Below are 27,532 nucleotides of genomic sequence, written 5' to 3'. Positions count from 1 at the left end.
GATCACATTTTTATTCATATGCATAGCAAACATTTTAAAGAGGAACATATGCCATTCTGACAGGAATTTCAATAAAATTAAACCTCATACTCAGTGCTCCCCTCCCACCCCATAACACAACCCCACCATGCTACATTAACATTAATAGCAAAAACAAAATCATAAAGGAGTCCATCAAAACCAGTAAGTGCTAGAAAAGCACCGTATCAACTCCGTTATGAAGAAAAAGAGCTAAGGATTAGAGTTGTAGCCAGGACTAGCCTAACCTTATCCATCCATTTACCAATATAAGAGCCAGATGCCCTAATGAACCTCCCCACTGATAACACCAAAAGGATCAGATTAAAAAAGGAACATTTTCAGTAAGAAAAAGAAAAAGAATCAGGAGATTTTGAGTGACAGTCAAAAATAATTTTGCCAGCAATTGTCCCTAATACAAATAGCCTCTATTGGATAACAGATAAATTAAGTGAGTAAAAGTTTAGAAGTAGGAAAATATGGGAAGCAAGGGGATGCTTATGAAAGTAAGAAAATCAATCAAACAATCTAGAACAAAAACTACACACAGAAGTGCAATCCCAAAACATATGTATAAAACCTGGGTTATTCAGGAGGCAAAAGTGTCAATTTGAGTCAGCATATAATTTACAGGGGAGTAACATATAACCAGTGGACATCTCTAATTGAAGATTATTTGAAACCAAAGAGATATTTTTTATGATTAAACTGGCACACGGGTGGTTTTATAAATCTGATATATTTGTATGTATGCTGTTTTTGCCTTTCTAGCATACGCAAAACATTACACAAACAAAACAAAAGGTTTTACAAATGAGGCCCCTGGACCCTAAGTCACAAATTCACTGGTTCAGTCCCTTAACAACAGGAGATCACATTGCAAAACTGTGATGGTCTGGCACTCTGTCCAGAATAGGCTCTTGCTTTGCATGGAGAGCTAGCAAAATAGGTTCCCACAACTCTACATCTGTTTATGCTGTTTGAGAATCATATGTTATATAAATGCACAAAGATGTACACGCATAACATATATAGTTAAGATTCACTTAAGACATGTTTGGAGTATAGGGAAAGCTACTACGAAGGAGACAAAGAATGTTATGCTTCAGAGCCTCTCCTTTTCTCTTTTCAAGAGTTGACTGGAATATATAACGAGGGAAATATCCTAGAAGGGGGGCCAGATGTTTAGAACACTCCTTACTGTCCAACTTACTAAACAAAGTAAGAGAAACTCCTGGAATTGAAAGCTGGAAGTTCAACATACTACAGCCAAGCAAATAGAATTCTCCATGAAACAGAGCTCCACACACCCAACAGTGACAACAAGTCACTGTTAAAACACTTTCCTGAAAAACTTACACTCTTAACTGTAGACTGGAAATAAGGAATCCTGCAGGTCTTGGTTCAAAAATTAAATAATGGTCCTAAATCTTGGTTTGTCAATCAACTCTTATTATCACTATATCCAGGTCAGTTGTACCTTGTAATTAATCAGAGTGCAGGTACAGTACATGACAATCATTATACCATAATACCAAAATTTCTAATAAAGAGTCCATCACAGGACACATTCCACTGGTTTCAATGTACTGTATTACTGAACATTACTCTTCACTGAGTACATGTTCAGAGCGCTCAATCCTATTATTATATTGTATTAAATGCGACCACTCTAAAATACAGAAGATTCTCAAAACAGAAAAAATACTGTCCCCTTCACATTTATTGGTATCCCTGGTAAAAATGAGTATAAAGAGTTGTTTAAAAAAATAATGATAAGATCGCCCTTTGGTAAATTATCTTAGTCTTGCACTGAAAAAAACAAAAGAAATCCAACCTTTAATTGAAGTAAATTTATTCTGAGAAAAAAATAACCCTTCATCAAGAAACAATTATTTTTAGCAAAACCACAAACGTTTTCAGGGTAACGTAACACTTTCACTTGGTTCAGCTGCTCCTCTCATTCTATACCATAAGCTACCTTATTCTGGGTAAAAACCATGGTCTCAGATTTAAAGGTAGCAATTCTCATTCTCATCATATTATATATAGCTGTGAAATCCACGGGTTCAGAGTCACATCAGGCTAAAAAACACATAAGCATTTTGAAACGGAGGAAGTGCAACTGTAAGGTCCGCAAACTGGATACTCTTCCAAACTTGCTTGAGCCTTGATATTGTAACAATTAAAATTATGAAAAGGGTAGAAAACAAGATGCTCCTAAGCCAACTGCTGAGTTAATGTTAAATTGTGACCTCTAGTTTAAAGAGAAGCTTCCCGATGAACGTCATGGCCCCATCAGTTTACAAAAGTAATTGAGCGAATGCAATGTGTTCAACTTCCCTAAGACGCGGCTAAGCCCCAACTCAAGACACACAGCCATTTAATTTCCAGCATTTTTTGTGAACCATTTGGACAGCAACTTGCCAATCACTGGCAAGCCAAAATGAAGTAATGTGTGCTTTTTTTAATGAACATTTCCTGGTGCAGTGTGTTATTTGAGTCCTGTTTGCCAGTCTTGGAATTCCTGACGATCAAGTGCTGACCATTTTCCTCACCAACAGAGTTTTCCTCAGTGTTGCTGATGGCTGTTCCATGTTTCACTGGAAGCTCTGGTTGTGGCTGCACTGGACAAATTGTACACAGTCATTTGTAAACAAGAGAACTAGCACCCAGAAGAAATCTCTATCATCGAGAAGAACTTCAACCATTACAACCTAAAGAAAGTCCTCTCCAAGCTCTACCAGCACGTAATCTGTCCAGTAAGAGGCAAATGGACACTTGATCACTACACCATAGTTAAAGGCACCTGCAAGTCCATCCTGCATCAGTGCTCCTACTGCCTGTTTATAAGGAGGTACTGAAGTGCCCTAAGCTGGTAGTGAGGGAACTACAGTGCTGGACTTTCAGAACATGAATCGGATTTCACTAATTGGACTCTCTTTAAGGGTTCCTCCATGAATCTGCACAAATACACTGACCTGATGAGAGATTAGGTCATGTTCTGTATCGGTTTTGTGCACCTTCCCAAACTTCTTCCAACCCTAACTAGAAGCCCTGGGTGAGCAGTGGTGTTCACCTGGGACTGAAGGAGCAGACTGCTAATTCCAACCACACAGAGTACCACAAGAGCTCCAGGTACAAGCTACAGTTTCTGGAATTTTCCCAGAAAATTGTTGCAATTACAAATGTTTTGGTATACACATGTCTATTTCCTTAATGTGCATTGAAACAACACGAAAAACGGAGAAAAAAAGCCAAATCTGACATTATTTCACACAAAACTCAAAAACCAGGCTGGACAAAATTATCGGCACCCTCAACTTAATATTTGGTTGCATGCCCTTTGGAAAAAATAACCGAAATCAAGCGCTTCCTATAACCATCAACAAGCTTGTTACACCTCTCAGCTGGAATATCCGACTACTCTTCTTTTGCAAACTGCTCAAGGTCTCTCAGATTTGAAGGGCGCCTTCTCCAAACAGCAATTTTGAGATCTCTCCATAAGTGTTCAATCGGATTTAGATCCGGACTCATTGCTGGCCACTTCAGAAATCTCCAGCGCTTTGTCTTCAACCATTTCTGGATGCTTTTAGAGGTATGTTTGGGGTCATTGTTTTTCTGGAACACCCATGACCTCTGATGCAGACCCTGCTTTCTGACACTGGGCCCTACATTGCGCCCCAATATCTTTTGGTAGTCTTCAGATTTCATGATGCCTTGCGCACAGTCAAGGCATCCAGCGCCAAAGGCAGCAAAACATCCCCAAAACATCTTAGAACCTCCACCATGTTTGACTGTAGGAACTGTGTTCTTTTCTTCATAGGCCTCATCCTGTTTTCTGTAAACAGTAGAACGATGAGCTTTACCAAAAGCTCTACCTTGGTCTCATCTGTCCACAAGACGTTCGCCCAGAAGGATTTTGGCTTCCTCAAGTACATTTTGGCAAACTCCAGTCTGGCTTTTTTATGTTTCTGTGTCAGCATTGGGGTCCTCCTGGCTCTCCTACCAGGCGTTTCATTTCGTTCAGATGTCGACTGATAGTTCGAGCTGACACTGTTGCACCCTGTCTGGGAGTCTGCAGAACAGCTTGAATATGTTTTGAAGTTGATTGGGGCTGTTTATCCACCATTCGGACTATCCTTCGTTGCAGTCTTTTATCAATTTTTCTCTTCCGTCCACGTCCAGGGAGATTAGCTACAGTGCCATGTGTTGTGAACTTCTTGATTATGTTGCGCACAATGGACAAAGGAACATGAACATCTCTGGAGATGGACTTGTAGCCTTGAGATTGTTGATATTTTTCCGCAATTTTTATTCTCAAGACCTCAGACAATTTTCTGCTCTTCTTTCTGTTCTCCGTGCCTAGTGTGGCACACTCGGACACAACAGAAATGTTGAGTCAACTTTTCTCCATTTTAACTGGCTTCAGGTGTGATTGCTATATTGCCAGCACCTGTTTCTTGCCAGAGGTGAGTTCAAACGAGCATCATATGCTTGAAATAAAACAATTTACCCACAATTTTGAAAAGGTGCCAATAATTTTGTCCAGCCCATTTTTAGAGTTTTGTGTGAAATGATGTCAGATTTGGCTTTTTTTCTCTGTTTTTTTTTGTGTTGTTCCAATGCACATAAAGGAAATAAACATGTGTACTTTATACGAAAACATTTGTAATTGCAACAATTTTCTGGGAGAAATGGTGCATTTTCTTGAAAAATTCCAGAGGTGCAGATAATTCCAGCCATTGATTGTATGAAGCTGCAAAGATTCAGTACAGAAACAGCTTTAAAATGATTTCATTAATGGTGGTTATGGCAGCAGCAATCTTTCAAATGTGGAAGGGTTTGCAGGCAATCATGGTCTGCAAAACCTCAACAGTTTTGCCCATGGATATCCCTGGTGCGGTCTTGGACAACCAGAATGACTTCTTTGCTCACTTTGATCCACATGGCACAACGTTTGTGAGTGTTGCGACGTTTGGAACATTACCAGCAGACAGACCCTTTCTGCAGGTGTTGGAGGCTGATATGATTAAAACCTTTAAAAAAGTTAAACCTGCAAAGCTGCTGTCCCTGGCAGCATCTTGTCCAGTGTGCTGAAGGCATGCAAACCCAGTTGTCACAAAGTCTGAGGAGAGCCAAATCCATCTTCTCTAATGCCAGTCACCCAGATCAACCTGTTTTCACTTCTGCCTTCTGGTAAATGCTACTGAAACCTCACCACATACTCCGTCTACTTCAGGAACAGCTTCTCCTCCGAGGCCATACTGTCACTGAACTCTTGGTAACCTGAGTTTACCTGTCTTGAACTGTACCCCTCCTCCCATCCCGGTATTGGTATTTGTGTAATTCTGCTGTATGTTACATTTGTACTGATATCTGTACTTTTTTTAAGCTACAGTTAAACTGTGCAATCTATGTCTGTATAGTTTGGTTTTGCACTAAGTACATTACGCCATTCTTCATTTTTGCATTTACTTTTATGTCATCTTATTGCCATATATATATACTTTCCTGCTCCTCCCCCAAATCTCTAATAATTGTGGTACAATAATTTAACTATGCTCTCGCAGTGTATGTGACAATATCTAATTAAATCTAATCTGTACAGAATCTGCATTGTTACTCTGAATCTGTATTTCAGCTATTGGATATCTTCCTTGCAGTTCTCTGGCATGGGCTTTTAAATTAAAAAAAAAAAAAAAAGGTTCCTATAACTATAATTAAAAACAAATATTATTAGGAACTAAAACAAACTTATCTAAAACAATCCCAATCTGAAAAATGATTGTTTTCTCAGGACCTCTAAATTTTAAGACTTTCTTGCTAGAATTCCTTCATACTGGTCTTGATAGCTTCCTTCAACACCGGTATACACAAACAATTCCTAGAGCTACTACCATGATAGACACCAAACACTTTTTGGCCATAGGTCCTTGCAGCTACTTCCACTACAGAGGTCTCACTGTGCCCAAGATCTCCTGATTTGCACGAGTATCCCTTCAGAGGTGAGAGTTGAAATCCTACAAAAAGGCAAGCCATTCTTAACACTTCTTTGCTAATCACTAAGTCTTCTAGATCTGTCAAGCAAATGTTCACTTAATCTCGGCCTGGTCAAAAAGTTGATCACTGACCTTTGGCCAAAGATACTCTGGTAGTAGATACATTTATGTGTAACATTGTGTTTGAACATGGTGTTTGTTACATACAGGTGCATCTCAATAAATTAGAATATCATTGAAAAGTTCATTTATTTCAGTAATTCATTTCAAAATGTGAAACTCGTACATTATATAGATTCATTACACACAGAGTGATATATTTCAAGCATTTATTTCTTTTCTTTTTGCTGATTATGGCTTACAGGTAATGAAAACTCAAAATTCAGTATGTCAGAAAATTAAAATTACTTAAGAGCAATAAAAAAAAAAAAAAGGCCTACTGAAAAGTATGTCCATTTACGCACTCAATACTTGGTAAGGGCTTCTTTTGCATGAACTACTGCATCAATGCGGCGTGGCATGGAGGTGATCAGCCTGTGGCATTACCAAGGTGTTATTTAAGCCCAAGATGCTTTGATAGTGGCCATCAGCTCATTTGCATTGTTGGGTCTGGCATCTCTAATCTTCGTCTTGACAATACCCCATATATTCTCTATGGGGTTTAAAGTCTGGCGATATTGCTGGCCAATCAAGCACAGTGATATACCATTGTCAATAAACCAGATATTGGTATTTTTGGCAGTGTGGGCAGGTGCCAAGATCAGCTGGAAAATGAAATCAGCAGAGGAAAACATGAAGTGCTCTAACATTTCCTGGTAGATGGCTATGCTGACTTTGGACTTGATAAAACACATTGGACCAACACCAAATCATCACTGACTGTGGAAACGTCACAAAGGACCTCAAGCAACTTGGATTCTGTGCCTCTCTACTCTTCTTCCAGACTCTGGGACCTTGATTTCCAAATGAAATGCAAAATGTACTTTCATCTGAAAAGAGGACTTTGGACCACTGAGCAAAAGTCCAGTACGTTTTCTCCTTTAGGCTAGGAAAGACGCTTCTGACGTGCGGTGGCTCTTGAAGCACTGACTCCAGCCGCAGTCCACTCCTTGTGAATCTCCCCCAAATTTTTTCCTTCCACTCAACTTTCTATTAATATGCTTGGATACAGCACTCTGTGAACAGCCAGCCGCTTTAGCAATGACCTTTTGTGGCTTACCCTCCTTGTGGAGGGTGTCAATGACTGTTTTCTGGACAATTGTCAAGTCAACAGTCTTCGCCACGATTGTGTGGCCTACTGAACCAGACTAAGAGACCATTTAAAGGCTCAGGACACCTTTGCAGGTGCTTTAGGTTAATTAGCTGAGTGGAGTGTGACACCATGAGTCTACAATATTGAACTTTTTCACAATATTCTTAATTTTCTGAGATATTGAATTTTGGGTTTTCATAAGCTATAAGCCATAATCAGCAAAATTAAAAGAAATAAACGCTTGAAATATATCTGTGTGTAATGAATATATATAATGCATGAGTTTCACTTTTTAAACTGAATTACTGAAATAAATTAACTTTTTAATGATATTCTAATTTATTGAGATGCACCTATATAATCTACGAGTTGCGAAAATCTAATAAAAATTCACAACTCTAATTCAGATCAGCCAAACCATTCCTCCCAATCATACCCCGCCAGGTTGTTTTTCACATAAGCTTTGACATTTTCCCAATGTCACACACTAAATACACATTTTCTAAAAAGACTGCATTAGATACAAGCATTGGAAACAGGAATCTGAGTGTGTAATACCCCCACAGTACACTAGAAAGAATGTAACCCAGCACTAACTAGAAGCCAACCTTCAAAAGAGGCTGTGAAGCTATAAAAAATAAGGAAATATTAAAGGTCACAATATCTTGTGAGTGCTACAGGGCACCAGGCTCTTATAATTGAGATATGGTGCTTCTTTGGCATCCTGTCACAAGAGTGAGTTTTAGCCTAATGTCCTAGATGTAAATGTAAAGCTGCAACCTATAAAGGAAGTTATTCTGGAAAGTGGCCAGACACAACTCCAAAGACGAGATTAAAGTTACCTTATATTTGGGGTCCACCAAGTACATTTTGTGCAAGAATGAAATGAAATGAGGAAGGCAGGCCAGGGTCTGAACAAGACATGAAAGGAAAGAGAGTGTGGTAAGCAAATGACTGCATCAACTGCATGCAAAAGTTTGGGCACCCTTCCTGAACAGTAGAATCCCTAAAGTCTACGAAAAACTCGTAATTCCAGGCCATCTTAAATTCCTTCGCACTTCCCCACTAGCGTCTTTTGTTTTATAAATGTGTTGATCAGTGCAAGCAGCCTGCACTCCCATCACCCACAACGCCACAGCTCAACTCAGGGAAAAAGCTCTCCCAGCTCAAGTATTGTTTATCTGGGTGTGAGGTGCCTGAACTTGCATAGGGTAAATAATATATCGTTATTAGGAAAACATGCATTTCATGTGTGTTCTGTGAAATGCGACAAATGCAAGAAATGTTGACCACATACCTAAAATAGTACTATAACATGAAAAATGTTTCTAACCACAAAAATTGTGACATTAAGTGTATAATGTGTGAAGACCAAAGTCCAAATATCAAATAATTTCATTTCCGGCGCCGCATCCGAGTGGCAGCCTTTCCAGCAGCTCCGTATATGACTTTCTCTTTTTACCTTTTTATCTTTATTTTTCTCTATTTCACTGATCACTTCTACTACTTTCTTTTATGTGGAATTGCTCCCTGGACACGTTTTACTATTTTTACTACTTGACATGGATTTTTACACTCCGAGAATCGCCTATTCAAGTAGTCAGCTTAAAGCACTGAGAAGAAATGCTTATGCTGGTGTGGTTCCTTATTTACCTGACGAGGTAAGAAGACGATATCGGGCAGCCGAGCGGCGAAAGATAAAAGATAAGATTAAATCGAGACAACTTGAGAGAAAATGGCGTTATAAACCGTCGGTGCCTTCTGTGATCCTGGGAAATGTGAACTCACTACCAAATAAGATCGATGAACTGGATGTGCTGGTGAAAAATGTCAGAACCTACAGAGAATGCAGCTTGCTGTGTTTTAGTGAAACGTGGCTAACAACTACCATCCCAGATGCTAACGTGGAGCTACCTGGGTTTAGCACAGTTAGAGCGGACAGAGACGCAAGTACCTGCGGAAAGAAGAAAGGAGGAGGACTCGCTCTCTATGTCAATACAAAGTGGTGCAACTCAGGACATGTAAACGTTAAAATCTCCAATTGCTGCAGGGACATCAAACTGTTGGGCGTAAGTCTGCATCCCTATTACTTGCCCAGAGAGTTTGGACACGTGATTGTTGTTATTGTTTACATCCCCCCTCAAGCGAACGCGGAGATGGCGAGTGGAGAGAGCAAATCAAATGAACAACTTCTTTAATAGGTTTGATCACCCTAACCCACTCTCACCTCGGAGTACTGCATCCTCCAACCATCCTTCTGGTGATACCAGCATAGGTGAGACATCCCCACCCACAATTACAGCAGCCCAGGTGAGCAGAGAGCTGAAAAGACTTCGTGCCAGCAAAGCACTGGGTCCAGATGGTGTATCGCCACGATTGCTGAAGGCCTGTGCATTGGAACTGGGGAGTCCTCTTCAGCGCATCTTCAACCTGAGCCTGGAACAGGGGAGAGTCCCAAGGCTTTGGAAAACATCTTGTATCACTCCTGTCCCAAAGGTATCATGTCCTAGTGAGCTGAATGACTTCCGGCCTGTTGCTCTGACGTCACATCTGATGAAGACCATGGAGCGGCTGCTGCTTCACCACCTGAGGCCACAGGTCCACCACGCCCTCGACCCTCTGAAGTTCGCATACCAGGAGAAGGTGGGAGCTGAGGATGCCATCATCTATATGCTACACCGATCCCTCTCCCACCTGGACAGAGGCAGTGGTGCTGTAAGAATTATGTTTTTGGACTTCTCTAGCGCCTTCAACACCATCCAACCTCTGCTCCTTAGAGACAAGCTGACTGAGATGGGAGTAGACTCACACCTGGTGGCATGGATTGTTTGGATTATCTTACAGACAGACCTCAATATGTGCGTCTTGGGAACTGCGGGTCTGACATTGTGTTCAGCAATACAAGGGCGCCGCAGGGGACACCAGCAAAACCAAGGAACTGGTGGTGGATTTTATGAGGCCCAGGCACCTCATGGACCCTGTGATCATCAGAGGTGACTGTGTGCAGACCTATACATATCTGGGAGTGCAGCTGGATGACAAATTGTACTGAACTGCCAATACTGATGCTCTATGTAAGAAAGGTCAGAGCAGACTATACTTTCTGAGAAGGTTGGCATCCTTTAACATCTGCAGTAAGATGCTGCAGATGTTCTACCAGACGGTTGTGGCGAGTGCCCTCTTCTACGCGGTGGTGTGCTGGGGTGGCAGCATAAAGATGAAAGAGGCCTCACGTCTGGACAGACTTGTTAAGAAGGCAGGCTCTATTGTAGGAGTAAATTTGGACAGTTTAACATCTGTGGCAGAGCGACGGGCATTAAGCAAACTCCTGTCAATCATGAATAATCCACTGCATCCACTGAACAGTGTCATCTCCAGGCAGAGGAGTAGCTTCAGTGACAGACTTTTGTCACTGTCCTGCTCCACTGACAGACTGAGGAAATTGTTCCTTCCCCACACTATGCGACTCTTCAATTCCACCCGGGGGAGTAAATGCTAACATTACTCAGTTATTGTCTGCTTTTTATTTTTATCATTTTCTCATTTTTATTACTATTTAATTTAATATTGTTTCTTTGTATCAGTATACTGCTGCTGGATTATGTGAATTTCCCCTTGGGATTAATAAAGTATCTATCTATCTATCTATTTATCTATAAAGACTTTCACAAAGGGTACAAAATATAGCAAAACAAGTACACTTCTATTCAAGTATATAACTGAAGAAATCAGGTTAGGGTATGACGCTGACACGACTGCTTGGGTGGTGCAGTGGTAAGAACTGCTGACTCATAATCAAGAATTACCGTTTTGAGTTGTGAGCAGGGCTGTGGAGTCAGAGTCGGAGGCGAAGTGTCAGACTCAATTTTGGGTACCTGGAGTCGGAGTCTGTATCGACTCCGAACTCCTAATAAATTTAAATTTTAATGAAAAAAACACAGCAAATTCAAATGTCCCATTTCACAAACAATAGTCATAATTAATTATCTGATGTAAGAATAAAGCCCAGTGCATAGTTGTGTTACTACTAGTGTGAAGTTCAGCTGAGCTATCATACAACCTGACATTCACATATTGTAATCTGGATTATGATACAAATTAAAAAAGTGTTTTCATTTTATTTCAGATATACAGTAGACCCCCGCAAAGTTGCGGTTCAGGGTTTGCGGATTTTCCTTAGAACCTAGCTATTAATTGTTAGCAGAAAGCACAAATATCCTCCGCAATTTTTTATGGCTTTTTTTCGTGGCAATACTATGCTGTAGAGAGAACAGGAAGTAACTGCTGAGGGAAACGGGGTTTGGGATGGTGAAAGTAGCCAATCCGAGAGTGTTATTCATTTCTCCTTGCTGCTGATTGACTGCTGCCCTGTGACGCGTCTCCAGCGGAGTGTCCTCGTCTTTTCCATTTTGTTATTGTATTCATGTTGTTATTCTTAAATGCACAAGATGTTGCCGAAACGCCCTGCACCTTCTAAGGCTTCTGGCACTGAGCCTAAGCGCCAGAAGAAGCTTAAAACACTCCAGGAAAAGGTTGAACTACTGAATTTGCTCTGGGAACTAAAAAGATATGCTGCAGTAGCACGCCATTATGACATTAATGAAAGCACCATACGCTACATAAAGAAGAATGAAGCAGCAATCTGGAGTACCATATCTGTAAATTTCTGTGATAGTGCCAAAAAGGTAACGACCATAAGGAATAAAAATATCGTCAGGATGGAATCTGCCTTGGCATTGTGGATCACCGACTGCAGGAAGAAGAACATCCCCTTGGATGGTAACATCATCCCTGAGACAGTACGGAAATTGTATTAGCAGTTTGCTACAGGAGACAATCTAGCAACTTCCCATCACAATGTTCCTGAAACAAAGAAAAGCCAGCACGAAACCCCACCAGAAGAAGACCCATCCAAAGATACGACTCATCCTGAAGAAGAGGCTTTTAAATCCTTGGCATCGTACTGCACGGATACTTCATCATCAATACATTCATCATTGGTGAGTACCCATACATTTTACTGTATTTTAATAAAATGAAATTATTATGTATTTACTCTACTTATAACAAAGAAAACGACAGCGCATACTATAGGAAACGCATGAATTACAATACGTATAGCAGTAACCGGTATTTTACATTCTAGAGATAGCAGTACAGTACTGTACAGTATACGGGTTTACCTTTACATTCTGTTTTTAGGAAATGTATTACGGTAATTTTTTTAGGTAATGTATTAATGTATTAAGCTGAGTTTGCAATGAAATTAAAGTGCTTTGGATATATACTGTATTTAGGGTTTAAACTATAAAAATAGGCATTTTTCACAATTCACGGGTGCACTATGAACGTAACTCTCGTGCAATTTTGGGGGTGTACTGTAATGTGTTTAACAAGTTTATTTGAGTGTAAACAAGTGTAATGATGTAGGTGGAGGTGTGTGCTATGGCCTAATGTGTGTTCAAAGGTTCTTGTCTTTTGTTTAAACTGGCCAATACGGTAGAGAGTCAGCTTCCTAGCCAGTAGTTCTGTGGTTAAATATGTATGTTGCCTTCCTTTAATCAACATGGAGAATACATTAGCATACTAAATACAGAGCAGACCGGAGAGTTGGAGTCAGAAGTACCAGAAACTAAGGAGTCACAGTAGAAGGATTTATCTACTGACTCCACAGCCCTGGTTGTGAACTGCTCTTATTGCTACTATTATACAATAAAAACATACATTTAATTTGAGTCTGTAACAATTCAATTTTATTCTCTCAGTGACGATCACACTCCCCTCAATCTGACACTGCTGTTTTCAAATAAAGACGTGCTATAACAGAGGTGAACTCAGATGTGTATGAAGGTTCTACATAGGAGAAAGAGAACAGATGTCCTCCCCGCAAGAAACGTCTACTCACACATAAGAACAATGCAGATACACCAGACATAAAGACAAAAGATGGCAGCATCTGATCCTGCCAATCAGTCTGCCCCACACATGTCCTTCAACAAAAATGCAGGACTTATAGAGCTAGCTAAGGTATCGTGCAAAGTTCTGTTTGTGATGGTCTTTATGTTACTTACATAAAAGACATATCAAATGTTATTTACCTATATTCATTTACTTATCTTCCTACAGCGTAAGTCACAAGTAGACTGCAAAGCTTCCTGTGTTTGATTGACATGGGCATGCTGACAAAGTACATGTGCAATGCCTTCAAAGACCTTCAAGAAGAATTATTAAAGGAGTAGTGGTGCACTGTTCTACTGTGCAGTGACACCTGAACAAATGTGACCTTCATTGTACAGTCAGCAGAAGAAAACCTTTCCTGTGCCCTAGCCATAAAATTCAGTGCCTGAAGTTTGCAAATAAACATCTAAACATGCCTGATGAATTTTGGAAACATGTCATGTCGGCTGATGAAATCAAAACAGGATGCTTTGGCCACAATTTGAAAAGGTATATTTGGAGAAAAAAGGGTGCTGTCCAGGAAAAAAACAGCTCTCCAACTATTAAGCATAGGGGTAGATCGATCATGCTTTGGTCTTGTGTTGCAGCCAGTGGCAAAAAGAACATGTTGGTAGAGGGAAAAATTGATTTAAATAAATACCAGCAAATTCTGGAAGCAAACAGTACACCATCTGTAAAAAACATTAAGTTAAAAAAGGGTGGTGCTTACAAGATAATGATCCGAAACTCATCTCAAAATCTACAATGGAATTCCTCAAGAGGCACAAGCTGACAGTTCTGCCATGGCCCTCATAGTCTCCTGACCTAAACATCGTTAAAAAACTGTGGATAGATCTCAAAAGAGTAAACGCATGCAGGATGGCCCAAGAATCTTGCGGAACTAGAAGCCTTTTGCAAGGACAAATGGGCGAAAACACCCCAAAGTAAGAACTTTAAAACTCTTAGCTGGCTACAAAAACTGTTTACCAGCTGTGATACTTGTGACTAAGTACTTACCAGGTTGGGTGCCCAAACTTTTGCTTCAGGTCCTTTAAATTTTTTTTGGTATTTTGTGTTTGTGAATGCAGTTACTTGGCCTGCTCTGTAAACTGGTACTGTTAATTTTTTTGTCTTTATTCAGGTGTACTCTTACTTTTGTTGACAGTAAAAAAAAATAAGTCTTTAAACATTTATACTTCACTGTTTTCCTCAGTGCAAGAAAAAGATATGGCCATCGCTAACCCTAGTGTTAGGGTTAGAGACTATAACCCTATATTTTGTTAACCAAGGTGAGATATTTTAATGCACAAATCTTAGGCTGTCTTAAGTAAATGATGATATTAAATTAAGAATTTTGGTCCAAATATTTCACTACTGAAAGTGTGAGAAAAAATTTGGTTCTTTTAACTATATTTATTAAATATCTCTTTTATGAAACTTGTCGATTCTTTAACTATGTTTACCAACAAAATTTCTGCATAGGGATAGGAGTTGTGAAAACGGACACAAAAAATTTGCAATAATACTGAATAGGAGGAATATCTTTTTACAAACATTTATATGGTGCCAAAACAATAAGGAACAAATCTCTTTGTTCAATCTGGAACTTAAAAAAATGCATACATGTACAAAAACATTTATATAAGCGGCTGTTACTCAAGCACAGTTCTGAATATGAATATGAACTTTAAATTGTTATGAAACCACAGCTGCAACATTAAAAACAAAAGATAATTAATTGCAACTATAGCAAATTAAAAAGAATTTCCTGCATACTGCATGGGTATACATTATTGTATTTTACACATTTTATGTATAATTCATTAATCAGGTAGTTCAAGAAGTCATTTTTAGTCATTTGTGGTAAAATCTATACAAAGTGAAAATACACCTCACAATGGTATGTTTAACTCTACAACACAATAAACTAAATCTTGTCTGTTTAAAATAATGCTGTATATTATGCAGATATTTAAAAGCTCTAAAATATGTTTCTTTCATATAAAATATATCTGTATTATTATATACAAATTACTTACAAATGGTGATCAAAAGGTTTTCAGTCTGAAACTGAAAAGGGGAATTTGACAATGCCAAATGGCAAAAGATTTGTTGCTACGTACAAAATTACACATTAGAATTTGTGGTTTAAAGTGTGTATTTTTTGTTTCAGACCCAAGTCGAGATTAATGGCAATAACCACAAAACCAAGTATCATATCATTATTGAATTTCTAATGTTAGAGAAAAATATGCCTTCAGAGATTCATTCTTGTCCAGTCAACATGCACCTGGATTAGCTCTCTTTACATGCTAAAAACAACAAATGATCTGCAAAATCAAATCATGGCAGGTTCTCAAAAATGACCTAAGCAAACAGACTTTAACATCAATTACATTAGGAAATGTTACAATGGAGCAAATTAACTGTTGGTCAGTTGAATCCAATACTCATGAACTATATACACAAGGTCTGTGCATGTTGGATACCCAGAAAAATGACTCTTGAAATAAAACATCATTGCATCCATTGTTCCAAGTAAAATTTTAAACTAATTAATTCAGACTGAAGAAAATTTAAGAAGCATTTCACAATCAGCAGTGAAATGTATGACCAAGAGTCCCAACAACAATCAAAACAAATAAGCATTGCAATTCTCTAACAATAAAAAAATACAAAGAAGTGGTAGCAAGTTTTTATGTTGTTGAAGGTGTGGTTCATAATAATAATGTGGTTCATAATAATAACAGGTCTCAAAATGCCTAAATTACCATTCAATGTTATGCAAATTTCCACTGCCATTTGTGGCAGCCAAGCAAGGAAAAGTATCAAATGAAAACTGTTGACAATTCCTTTTGCTTCATGACAATGACCTACCGCTCTCACACAAATTGACTTGCAAAGGTAGATTGGAAAAACTGTGGATTTTTACTGATGCCATAACCAATTTATTTTTCACACCTGGACAACCACATACTGCTCAGTTTGAAAGGTTAGCTTCATGGAGATACACTGTGCCAATAATGATGACTTCAAGTCAGGTACAGATTACTGGTTAGACAAGGAAAGCAAAAAAATGTTTACTTGAGTAACACTGAAAAGCTTTATGAATGTTGTAACAATTGCATTACAATTTATAAACCAAGCTCATTTTTACTTGTGTTTCTTTTAATAAGCAGACTCAAAGCTTTTTGATCACCCCTTGTAAAAATGCGAAACATTACATTAAAAAGAGAAAAGCTTAATCATTTTTCATCAGTTTTTACTGCTACAAGTATTGAATTCTTAACAGTAAATGAACCAGTTTTGCATGTAATGTTTCTTCTGTAAAGACTGTACTACTTATACAGAATATTCAATCCTATACATTAATTCATAGTAGTAAATATCCATCATTAACAAGTTTGTTTCATAACTTACTTGATCAGCATTCCTTGATTTGGCAGTAGCTCTAAGTGGACCTTCCCACCTTCAGCTGTTCGGAGATAGGCAAACTCTTCCAGCATATCAATATCTATAAAGCTTCATTAAGGGTGTATGTTTATGATGATTTCAGATTTTATCTTATATAAGAACAAAGAATTTTTTTTTTTAATATACACTACGTATACACGACGTATAATATTAGATAATAACAGATAAACAAACTTTATAAACCTCAAAGGATAGGATAGTGACAATTTATCTTCCAAGTTAATGTACAAAAATAATTTATTTTATTTTATGAATACTTGGTATGCCAAATAGTATTAAGGATTCCATGGTTCTATTATCAGTGACAGCCCTTCTTTCCCTTGGTTAAAAATGAGTTAACAATTTTGAACATACATAGCATACGGTGAAAAACCATACTTGAACAGATCTGTGGTAAATCTGCCTCACTTATGTAAAAACTGACTCATTCTACTAAAGATATAGCTTTTGATAAGGGAACCTTTTTCAGTCCTCTATCCAGGATTTTATGAAGTTGGTGCTGTTCACATGCTCAATGCATTGCTTCTGGAATTCCAGACTACAGGTTAGTCTGGAATAGTAACTGCTACATAATAGGAAGCAGTTATGGTGGGGTGGGCTTGGTGAGGGTTAATAATTTTCATTATTAGTGGAATAACATTATTTAGGAAACATTTAAAACAAAGGTCAGCATGGCAGTGTAGTGACTATACTGTTGCTTCATTGATCTAGAGTCCTCAGATTGACTCTCATGCCAGGCTATTGTCTGTGCTAATTCTGTACATTCTTCCTGTGTCTGGGTGGATTTTCCTCCCATATTCCATTTTAGGTTAATCGGCGGTAGTAATTTGCACACCCGTGGAGAAGAAAGTTCACACAGGCTTCAACTTGCTATAGCTTAATTTAAACTTTCACATTCAATTAAGTACTGTATAACCTAAATGTCCAAAAACTATTTCATGATTTAAATTACATAAACACATTTTGTTACACACATGTGAGTAGGAGGCAGCTAAAAGGCCTGAGTAATTGTAATAAAACATCTGACCAGGGGGTGGCGAAGTGCGCTGACTGTCTTTCTCAGTTCCCTACAGACCTTTCCCGGGAAATCCTGCAAGGTTCCGCCGCCTCAGAAGACATCACTTCCGGTGCTGACCCCTTTGCTGACATCACTTCCAGACCAGATGACATCACTTCTGGTGCCGTGGCCTTTGCTGATGTCACATCCAGTAAAAAAGACATTACTTCCGATTCTGGCCCTTTTGATGACATCACTTCCGTTACGGGCCTTTAAAGCCTCCATCTTTGTCTGTAATGATCACTTCTGATTTGGACTCTGTTCTATGCACCTCGTGCTTCAAAAACTCAACTTTTGCAGCCGGGAAAACAATATACAGGTGGCTGCCCCAAATCTTTATGATGTTTGTGTTGCTTTATTATCACAGTGTGTATTACATAAAATGCATGCTATAATAATAATCGTGAACAGGGGGATCAAATAGCAGTAGAGCTCCAGCTACTTGTTAAAATTTGTAATTTGCATTGTAATTGTAGCGACTTATCCTGGAAGAGAAGGGTCAGGTGAGTCTCTGCAGGGGTCAAGGAAAAGCTGCACACACTGAAGGAGCTTAAAAGGTGGTGCACTAAACAGCATGTTAGGTTGGACATTTCGACTCTTATCAAAGTTAAGAAGGTATTGTGAGGACAGCAATCTCCCTTGAAGAGGAAGAGCATCCCTAAACCTTACGATTTTTTTCGTTGTCCCTGACCTTCTTAGATTTTCCTGATATCTGCCATGAAACTTGTACCTCCATATCACTGCGTTAATAGCCTGCTTTTATTTTGCAAATGTGTGATTTAGCAGAACGCAGTGTTAACAGTTCACACACACGCAAGGACCGTCCTTCCTACATTTATGACATGTGTACCTGTTGCAATACGCACACTTCTCTTTCTGCTGTGGTTTCTATTACACACCTGAAAGAAAGAGATAATATATGTGACATTTTGAAGAAATCATTTTATGACCTGAATAGTATTGCTCAGAAAACATCATCTCACTAATGTAATATTATTTGAAAACAACGTCAGATTGTGTGTAAACTGTTAACAGTTGAATTTGATGACTGCATATAGCGCTGAACTTACCTCATAAAAGGTCATAAAATGAATAATTCCAAATATTAGTGCATAGTGCATAATAATTCTGTGTAAGCAGGAACATTCAATAAAATTGAATAAAAAAAATAAAGTGACGGTGAGGTACGAAGAAGGCAGATTTACCAGCGTTTGTGTGTCAGCTTTTATCCCTCCAGATCAGAGAATGTCCAGTTCCACTGCCTCAAAACACCACTCACATCTACAGTTATTCCCAGTTTCAAATAAAAACTAACAGCGTCAGATCCCTAGGGCAGTAGTATGTATTGTGATCGTGACTGAGACAATAAAAGTGAAGAAAAAAAAAAAGGTAACTCTTATAAGTACAGTACTATAAACGCAAATGGTCTGTTACAGATGCAAACCAAATGTATGTGTGTACTGTATAACATTAACAATAAGAGCAGCTCACTGCTGAAAACAGTAAATATAGGAGACAGTCAGGATCGAACCAGGGACTCTTGATTATAAGTCAGCAAATCTTGCTGCTACACCACGTAAGCTGTTGTATCGTCCTTGAACCTTTTGTGAAAGAGTTTATTTGATCTTTGGACCTCAGGCTTCACACCTTCTATAGTTAACGCCTACATTTTGTAATATTTATTACTAAAATATGAAAAAGTTTCTGTTTTAACAATGTGTTTACAAAGATTAAGGTAGAAACAGAACACACATGAAATGCATGTGTTCCAAATAACGATCTATTATTTCCACTCTTAAACTCCAGCACTTCACTCCCAGATAATCAAACAAGGCATGAGCTGGGAGAACTTTGTGAACGTTCTGTGACGGTGGGGCATGGAATAGCAGGCTGCTTACTGCTTGTCTTAATCGGCACATTTATAGGACAAAAGATGCTGATGGAGAGGAGCGAATGGATTTAAGGTGGGCCGGATTTACGAGTTTTCTCGTAGGCTCTGGTAATTCTAGTATTAATAAATGACAGAAAATAGCTATTTAATTAAGATTTAAAAATAAACCTACCTAAGTCCACTTAGATTCAATTTGAATTCAATGCAACTCAACAGCTAGATGTACATGGGTAATTGCATGATTTAATCATAGTTGGATTATAAAAGGTCTATATTACCAGCCTCAAGCCTAAGGAAACATGAGCCAGGTACTAGCCACTTTTGCTACAGGGTGCAGCCACAGTGATATGGTGAAAGAGCATAAAAGAAGCAGGTAGCAGTCAACAAGTCCCAGACCATACTTCTCTGTTCTTTTTTTATTCTCCTTTACCCAGAAATATATAAATGCTTCAATTTCTGCATAGATCAACATGGCAATCAGTGAAACAATGGTGCAGGTCAATTTCTTCTGCATAACAAATAGTGTAAACACATTTACTTTGAGTACTTGATAAGAAACCAATGTCCCCAGAACTCATTAATTTTCAAAGGAAGCAGACAGTTCTGTATCCCCACATTGTGTGTAGATGAGATACAAAATCAAAGCAGTCTGACTATTCAAAGCAGGTGACTCTTTAGCAAATAAATAATTATGTCCTTTAGATAGCCATCAACAATGACCTAAATTCTGCCTTTTCTTTAAAACACTAATTTATAGCCCATTACACTAAGCAACACACAGAAATGTCATTTTCTTTAGAAAACTGAATTCTAGCCCATTACGTCTACTCATCTTTGTTCTTTTAGACAGAATCAAATAACTCATTCTTGCACACACAGAATTTAAGGTAGACTACTAGACTTTAAACTTGACAATTAAGGTGACTCAAACTCTGCTCTTTATCAAAGTATCCAGTTAATTTCTTGAAACTGAACACTGGCTTCAAAATACATATTAAACCAGTGACCAGAGAATATATGCTGTTCATTAAATCCAATTATATTCCTCTACATCAGGGGTCTCCAACACGTCGCTCACGAACTACCGGTAGCTCGCCAAAGGGTTAATGAATCTATACTAATAAAAGGCCTCACTGACTGACTGACTGATCACTAATTCTCCAACTTCCCGTGTAGGTAGAAGGCTGAAATTTGGCAGGCTCATTCCTTACAGCTTACTCACAAAAGTTAAGCAGGTTTCATTTTGAAATTCTACGCATAACGGTCATAACTGAATCCTACTTCCATACATATATACGGCCATAGCCAGAGTTGCGTCCCCCATCACCACGCCTCCCACGTAATTGAGTGCCTTCCCATATAAGGCCGTCCATCAGCAGCAATCCAATAGACACGCTGCCGCTAAATATTTTCTGGTGAAGGACTGTGCTTATGTAAACCAAAATGAGATGGTCAGGGATAGACTAGTGTTTGGCACAAACTCAGTAAAAGTGCAAGATAAACTTTTAAGTGCCAGGTCTTTGCTAACATTAAATAAAGCCATGGACATTGCAAGATTGCACGAGATAGCACAAGCACAGCTGAGAACCTTCGATGCATGTACTCTGAGCGGCTCATGTGAACTGACTGTGAACGCAGTACGCAGACTATAAGCAAGAGCTCCAAAGTGCGCTGAACAAAAAACGCATTACACAATTGAGACGGCAGCAAAAGAATATGAAGTGAGTGACGCATACAAGCATATTAATAAGTGCAGCTACTGCAGAAACAAAGCACACGGTGGAAAAAGTCAATGTCCAGCTGAAGGAAGACAGTGTAAAAAATGTGGTAAATTGAACCACTTCACTATAGTTTGCAGGACTGGGAAAGATAAACCCGTGCATGCAGTGTGTGATGTCTCAGATAAAGAGGAAGACAAGCTGTTTATTGATACAGTAAGAGAGGAACAACCCTCTGAAGCTGAACAAGCTTTTGAGGACATATCAATAGGAAAGCACGGTGTAAAGCTTAAGTTTAAATTACGTTCATAGACACGCTGCCGCTAAATATTCGCAAGGCAATTCCACAGCTTAATACCGGAAATGCCTGTTAAACATCTTAGATTCATGAGTACCGATTTGGGTAGTGATCACTTCGATGAATGAAACCTGTTATCTTTACAACGGTTGACAATGAAGATGAGATGGTCAGGGATAGACTAGACAAACACGAATTGTAACTTGAGCACAAAACATTCTCCAAATACGAACATGATTGAAAGAAATAATGATAATCAAATTCTTGATGACAGCAGCACTCATAACAGTCACAAAACAATTACATTGACAATCATGTTACGCTATTTTTAAAATGTTTCCTTTTCTTTTTCATAACTTCTTTAACACATTACTTCTCCGCTGTGAAGCGCGGGTATTTTGCTAGTCCTACATAAATTTGAAAACTTGATTAGTCAAATTAGTCGCGGGCGATCTCTCCAAAAAAACATATCACGATCCTTTTAACACAAAATCATGATCCACAATCTGAATTGTAATCTATCTTTTCAATGTGGCATACACTTAAGAGAATATCCGGATTAAAACTCATCAAGACCTAAGTAACACTTTATTTTGAATATCAAACAAAGTTGAATTCAATTGTTCTCTCGTTCACCAACTAAGCAGAGTTAAGGAACACACCTCAAAGCTGGCAAGTGAGTAAGGAAGGCCCCTCCCCTTGGCCCGCTGCGTGTTTCTTGGACTTGCGCAAATAAATCGGTACCGCAAGTGAACTATGATATATAGCGAAATAAGAGATGGTGCAAAATCAACCAGAATGTCCACACAAATTATAGAAAAAAACCCGATCTAAATTCGTTAAGTAGTTCTCTCGTTAAAAAATGGACAGACATACAAAAGAGACAGACACTGGATTTTATATCTATACTAATAAAAGGCAAAGCCCTCACTGACTCACTTATCACTAATTCTCCAAGTTCCCGTGTAGGTAGAAGGCTGAAATTTGGCAGGCTCATTCCTTACAGCTTACTTACAAAAGGTAAGCAGGTTTCATTTCGAAATTCTACACGTAACGGTCGATAACGTCCGCCATATTGAACTTTCTTATTTATGGCCCCATCTTCACGAAATTTGGTAGGCGGCTTCCCTGCGCTAACCAAAACCGATGTACGTACTTATTTCGGTGGTATGATGCCATTATCGGCCGCCATATTGAATTTTCCAACGTCACCAATTTTCAAACTTCCTGTGTAGGTAGAAGGCTGACCCCATCTTCACGAAATTTGGTAGGTGGCTTCCTGGCGTTAGCCAAAACCGATGTACGTACTTATTTCGGTGGTATGACGCCATTGTCGGCCGCCATATTGAATTTTCCAAACGTCACTAATTCTCCAACTTCCCGTGTAGGTAGAATGCTGAAATTTGGCAGGCCCATTCCTTACAGCTTACTTGCAAAAGTTAAGCAGGTTTCATTTCAAAATTCTACGCGTAACGGTCGATAACGGTCAACAACGTCCGCCATATTGAACTTTCTTATTCATGGCCCCATCTTCACGAAATTTGGTAGGCGGCTTCCCTGCGCTAACCAAAACCGATGTACGTACTTATTTCGGTGGTATGACGCCACTGTCGGCCGCCATATTGAATTTTCAAAACATCACTAATTCTCCAACTGCCCTTGTAGGTAGAAGGCTGAAATTTGGCAGGCCCATTCCTTACAGCTTACTTAAAAAAGTTAAGCAGGTTTCATTTCGAAATTCTACGTGTAACGGTCATAATGGTCGACAACGTCCGCCATATTGAACTTTCTTATTCATGGCCCTATCTTCATGAAATTTGGTAGGCGGCTTCCCTGCGCTAACCGAAACCAATGTACATACTTATTTCGGTGGTATGACGCCACTGTCAGCCGCCATATTGAACTTTCCAACGTCACTAATTCTCCAACTTCCCGTGTAGGTAGAAGGCTGAAATTTGGCAGGCTCATTCCTTACAGCTTACTTACAACAATTAAGCAGGTTTCATTTCAAAATTGTCCGCGCAACGGTCATAACAGTCAACAACGTCCGCCATGTTGAACTTTCTTATTTACGGCCCCATCTTCACGAAATTTGGTAGGTGGCTTCCCTTAGCTAACCGAAACCAATGTATCGTGCTTATTTCGGCGGTATGACGCCACTGTCAGCCGCCATATTGAATTTTCCAACATCACTAATTCTCCAACTTCCTGTATAGGTAGAAGGCTGAAATTTGGCAGGCTCATTCCTTACAGCTTACTTACAACAATTAAGCAGGTTTCATTTCGAAATTCTATGCGTAATGGTCATAACGGTCAACAACGTCCGCCATGTTGAACTTTCTTATTTATGGCCCCATCTTCTCGAAATTTGGTAGGCGGCTTCCCTCCACTAACTGAAACCAATGTACGTACTTATTTCGGTAGTATGATGCCACTGTCGGCCGCCATATTGAACTTTTCAAAAGTCTTTGTTACTTATGGGCCCATCTTCAAGAAATTCTATCGATCAAAGAACTGTCACTTACCGAGTGGTTTCCATGCCCGGAGATACCACCTACCTTTTCCATTCTCTTTGTTACATATTGCACGGCCATATCAGGCTCAATCTTGATATCCGGAGGAACATTGTGTCTTATGTATTGAATGACTGGGACAGGTTCAAGGTGTGGACTGATGACGGTACAGGAGATAATTATACTACACAGGAGCACTAGAAGAGTGAAATGCTTAAGCCCTTCACCTATGGTTCTGCATGTGAGTTGATGGCTGCCGCTGAATTGTTCGGTTGTCGCTTTCAAGTGTACCGAAATGGCCAAATATTTTACACCTTTCGACAACCGCCAATGCCTCTTAAACATCTTAGATTCACAGGTGACGATTTCAGTAGTAGACACTTTGATGTTTATGAATGTTTAAACTCTCAAAAGCTGGATGTGATTTTATCGATGAAACCGGTTGTGTGCTTACAACGCTTGACAGATGCCAAATGTCACTTCAACACAACAAATCCTGCAAATACTGTCGTAATTGAAACAAACCATGAAACTCAAACCGATTATGACAGCAGCAATCCAAGCTGTCAGATTTGAGACAAGATTACTGTTCACATGGCCAACTGTAAGTTACATGCTCAAGAGTAAGCTCAGCGCACAGCTTGGTCATGTTACAACTGGAGGGCCGAACTGACAACATGGTATACAAAGAGATCCTTAACAAATAATTATTGGCATATTGTCCCACAGTTTAAAAAGGTTTAATTTTCTTCTTAATAAAAATTTGAATGCAGTACTTCACCGCTGCGAAGCGCGGGTATTTTGCTAGTATTATATATTAGTAAACCTTCAAAATAATGTGCAGTTAAAGTCCAAACAGCATTCTCAGCATTTCTGGAGCTTAGTAGAGCCAGATAACTACACTCACCTAAAGGATTATTAGGAACACCATACTAATACGGTGTTTGACCCCCTTTCGCCTTCAGAACTGCCTTAATTCTACGTGGCATTGATTCAACAAGGTGCTGAAAGCATTCTTTAGAAATGTTGGCCCATATTGATAGGATAGCATCTTGCAGTTGATGGAGATTTGTAGGATGCACATCCAGGGCACGAAGCTCCCGTTCCGCCACATCCCAAAGATGCTCTATTGGGTTGAGATCTGGTGACTGTGGGGGTCATTTTAGTACAGTGAACTCATTGTCATGTTCAAGAAACCAATTTGAAATGATTCAAGCTTTGTGACATGGTGCATTATCCTGCTGGAAGTAGCCATCAGAGGATGGGTACATGATGGTCATGTAGGGATGGACATCGTCAGAAACAATGCTCAGGTAGCCCGTGGCATTTAAACGATGCCCAATTGGCACTGTTTATGCCAAATTCTGACTCTACCATTTGAATGTCTCAACAGAAATCGAGACTCGTCAGACCAGGCAACATTTTTCCAGTCTTCAACTGTCCAATTTTGGTGAGCTTGTGCAAATTGTAGCCTCTTTTTCCTATTTGTAGTGGAGATGAGTGATACCCGGTGGGGTCTTCTGCTGTTGTAGCCCATCCACCTCAAGGTTGTGCATGTTGTGGCTTCACAAATGCTTTTCTGCATACCTTGGTTGTAACAAGTGGTTATTTCAGTCAAAGTTGCTCTTCTATCAGCTTGAATCAGTCGGCCCATTCTCCTCTGACCTCTAGCATCAACAAGGCATTTTCGCAAACAGGACTGCCGCATACTGGATGTTTTTCCCTTTTCACACCATTCTTTGTAAACCCTAGAAATGGTTGTGCGTGAAAATCCCAGTAACCGAGCAGATTGTGAAATACTCAGACCGGCCCGTCTGGCACCAACAACCATGCCACGCTCAAAATTGCTTAAATCACCTTTCTTTCCCATTCTGACATTCAGTTTGGAGTTCAGGAGATTGTTTTGACCAGGACCACACCCCTAAATGCATTGAAGCAACTGCCATGTGATTGGTTGATTAGATAATTGCATTAATGAGAAATTGAACAGTTGTTCCTAATAATCCTTTAGGTGAGTGTATAAGAATCGTCACCAAACAACTCTGAAAATGTCTACTTTGTCTGGGCCTACATACCTCTGTGAGTCTGCCTTTTCTGACATGAATGTCATGAAATCAAAGTTTAGAAAAAGGCTGACAGATGAACACTTAAATGACTCCACCATATACCTCTCTTGTTGACTCCATGCAGTGCCAGTCATCTCTTTAGCTAAAAAACACATCACACATGCAACTGGACATGCAAATACTCTTGTGAAGTGAAACAATGACATCTAACAAAATGACAAATGAATAAGTAATATCTGTGTATTTGTAATTGCATGTTTTTGTTTTGACAGCATTCACATTTTAATTCAATAGTGTGAGATACACAAGAAAATTCATACAGACATACAAAATGCACTTGGAGGTGAAGTAAATAATTTTTGTGATGTTTTAATGCAAAATGTGAGATGTGGACACCAACATTTTGTAAATGTTCAGGCAAAACAAGCTTATTCAGTTTGTTTGGGTAGAAATAAGCTATGAGAATAAATGTTAGAAAACATGAGTAGCTCTCGGCCATTTTCATTTTGTAAAAATTTATTAATTCATTTTCTGAACCCTGTTAATTCAGTTCAGTGTCCTGGAGTAACTGACGAAGGCAGAAAACAAATATGCCCCCGCCGATGAAAAGCTATAATCAATTATTTGTATTGCTACACCTTTCCGTCACTATAGTTATATCCTTTCATTGCTTGACCGAGTGCTGAGTCTGCCAACTCCAATCCACAAAGCAAAAACCCAATACAGCTACTTATGTATTTTTTTAGCACTGATCTATACCTATGATATAGTGATGAACTAAAACCACAAGTCTTGTTCAAAGGCTTTTACATTTTTATCTTTACTCACTGCCTTTATGAAATCAATCACTTCCCTGGTATTTATAAATTTGTTTTGAACAGCACTGATTTCATTAAAATATGGAAAGGGCAGGGGGTACCTGATATACCTTTAAGAAAGAATTTCTCTGTAGTTGTGATAAAAAAATAACCCTATAAATTACATAGTTAACCAGTGTACATGCATTTGAAGTAAATAAAGTAAGTGTGATCACTAGTTACTGAACTGAAATTTTTTTTTTTTTTGGAAAGTATAAGTAGGAAATACAATTTTTAGTGTGACGTAATCTGAAGTGCTGTGTAATTTTGGTTTCCATATTACAAAAAACACAGAGACACTCAATAAAGCCCATGGGAGAAGAACAAGGTTAATTTCAGTACTGAAATGTACGAACTTTAAGGAAAGATTGAAGGAGCTGAACCTTTTCAGTTTAGGCAAAGAGACATTACTAAAGTGTTTAAAATTATGAAGGCAATTAGTAATGTGG

At 38.9% G+C, this 27,532-nt stretch overlaps 1 protein-coding gene across 6 annotated transcripts in view; it reads right to left on the bottom strand.

The window, feature by feature from the left end:
* ints10 (integrator complex subunit 10) overlaps positions 1-27,532 on the bottom strand; it is a 266,775-nt gene that overhangs the window by 8,680 nt on the left and 230,563 nt on the right. For all 6 annotated transcript variants that reach the window (XM_039751082.1, XM_039751083.1, XM_039751084.1 and 3 more), the window contains one exon: positions 16,630-16,723. In XM_039751082.1, the coding sequence (XP_039607016.1) occupies positions 16,630-16,723 (94 nt within the window). The remainder of the gene's footprint in view (positions 1-16,629; positions 16,724-27,532) is intronic.

Source organism: Polypterus senegalus, chromosome 4 (assembly GCF_016835505.1).
Source record: "Polypterus senegalus isolate Bchr_013 chromosome 4, ASM1683550v1, whole genome shotgun sequence".
Taxonomy (NCBI): domain Eukaryota; kingdom Metazoa; phylum Chordata; class Cladistia; order Polypteriformes; family Polypteridae; genus Polypterus; species Polypterus senegalus.
Note: the sequence above shows the minus strand (reverse complement) of the source record. Positions and strands in the feature narration are given on the sequence as shown.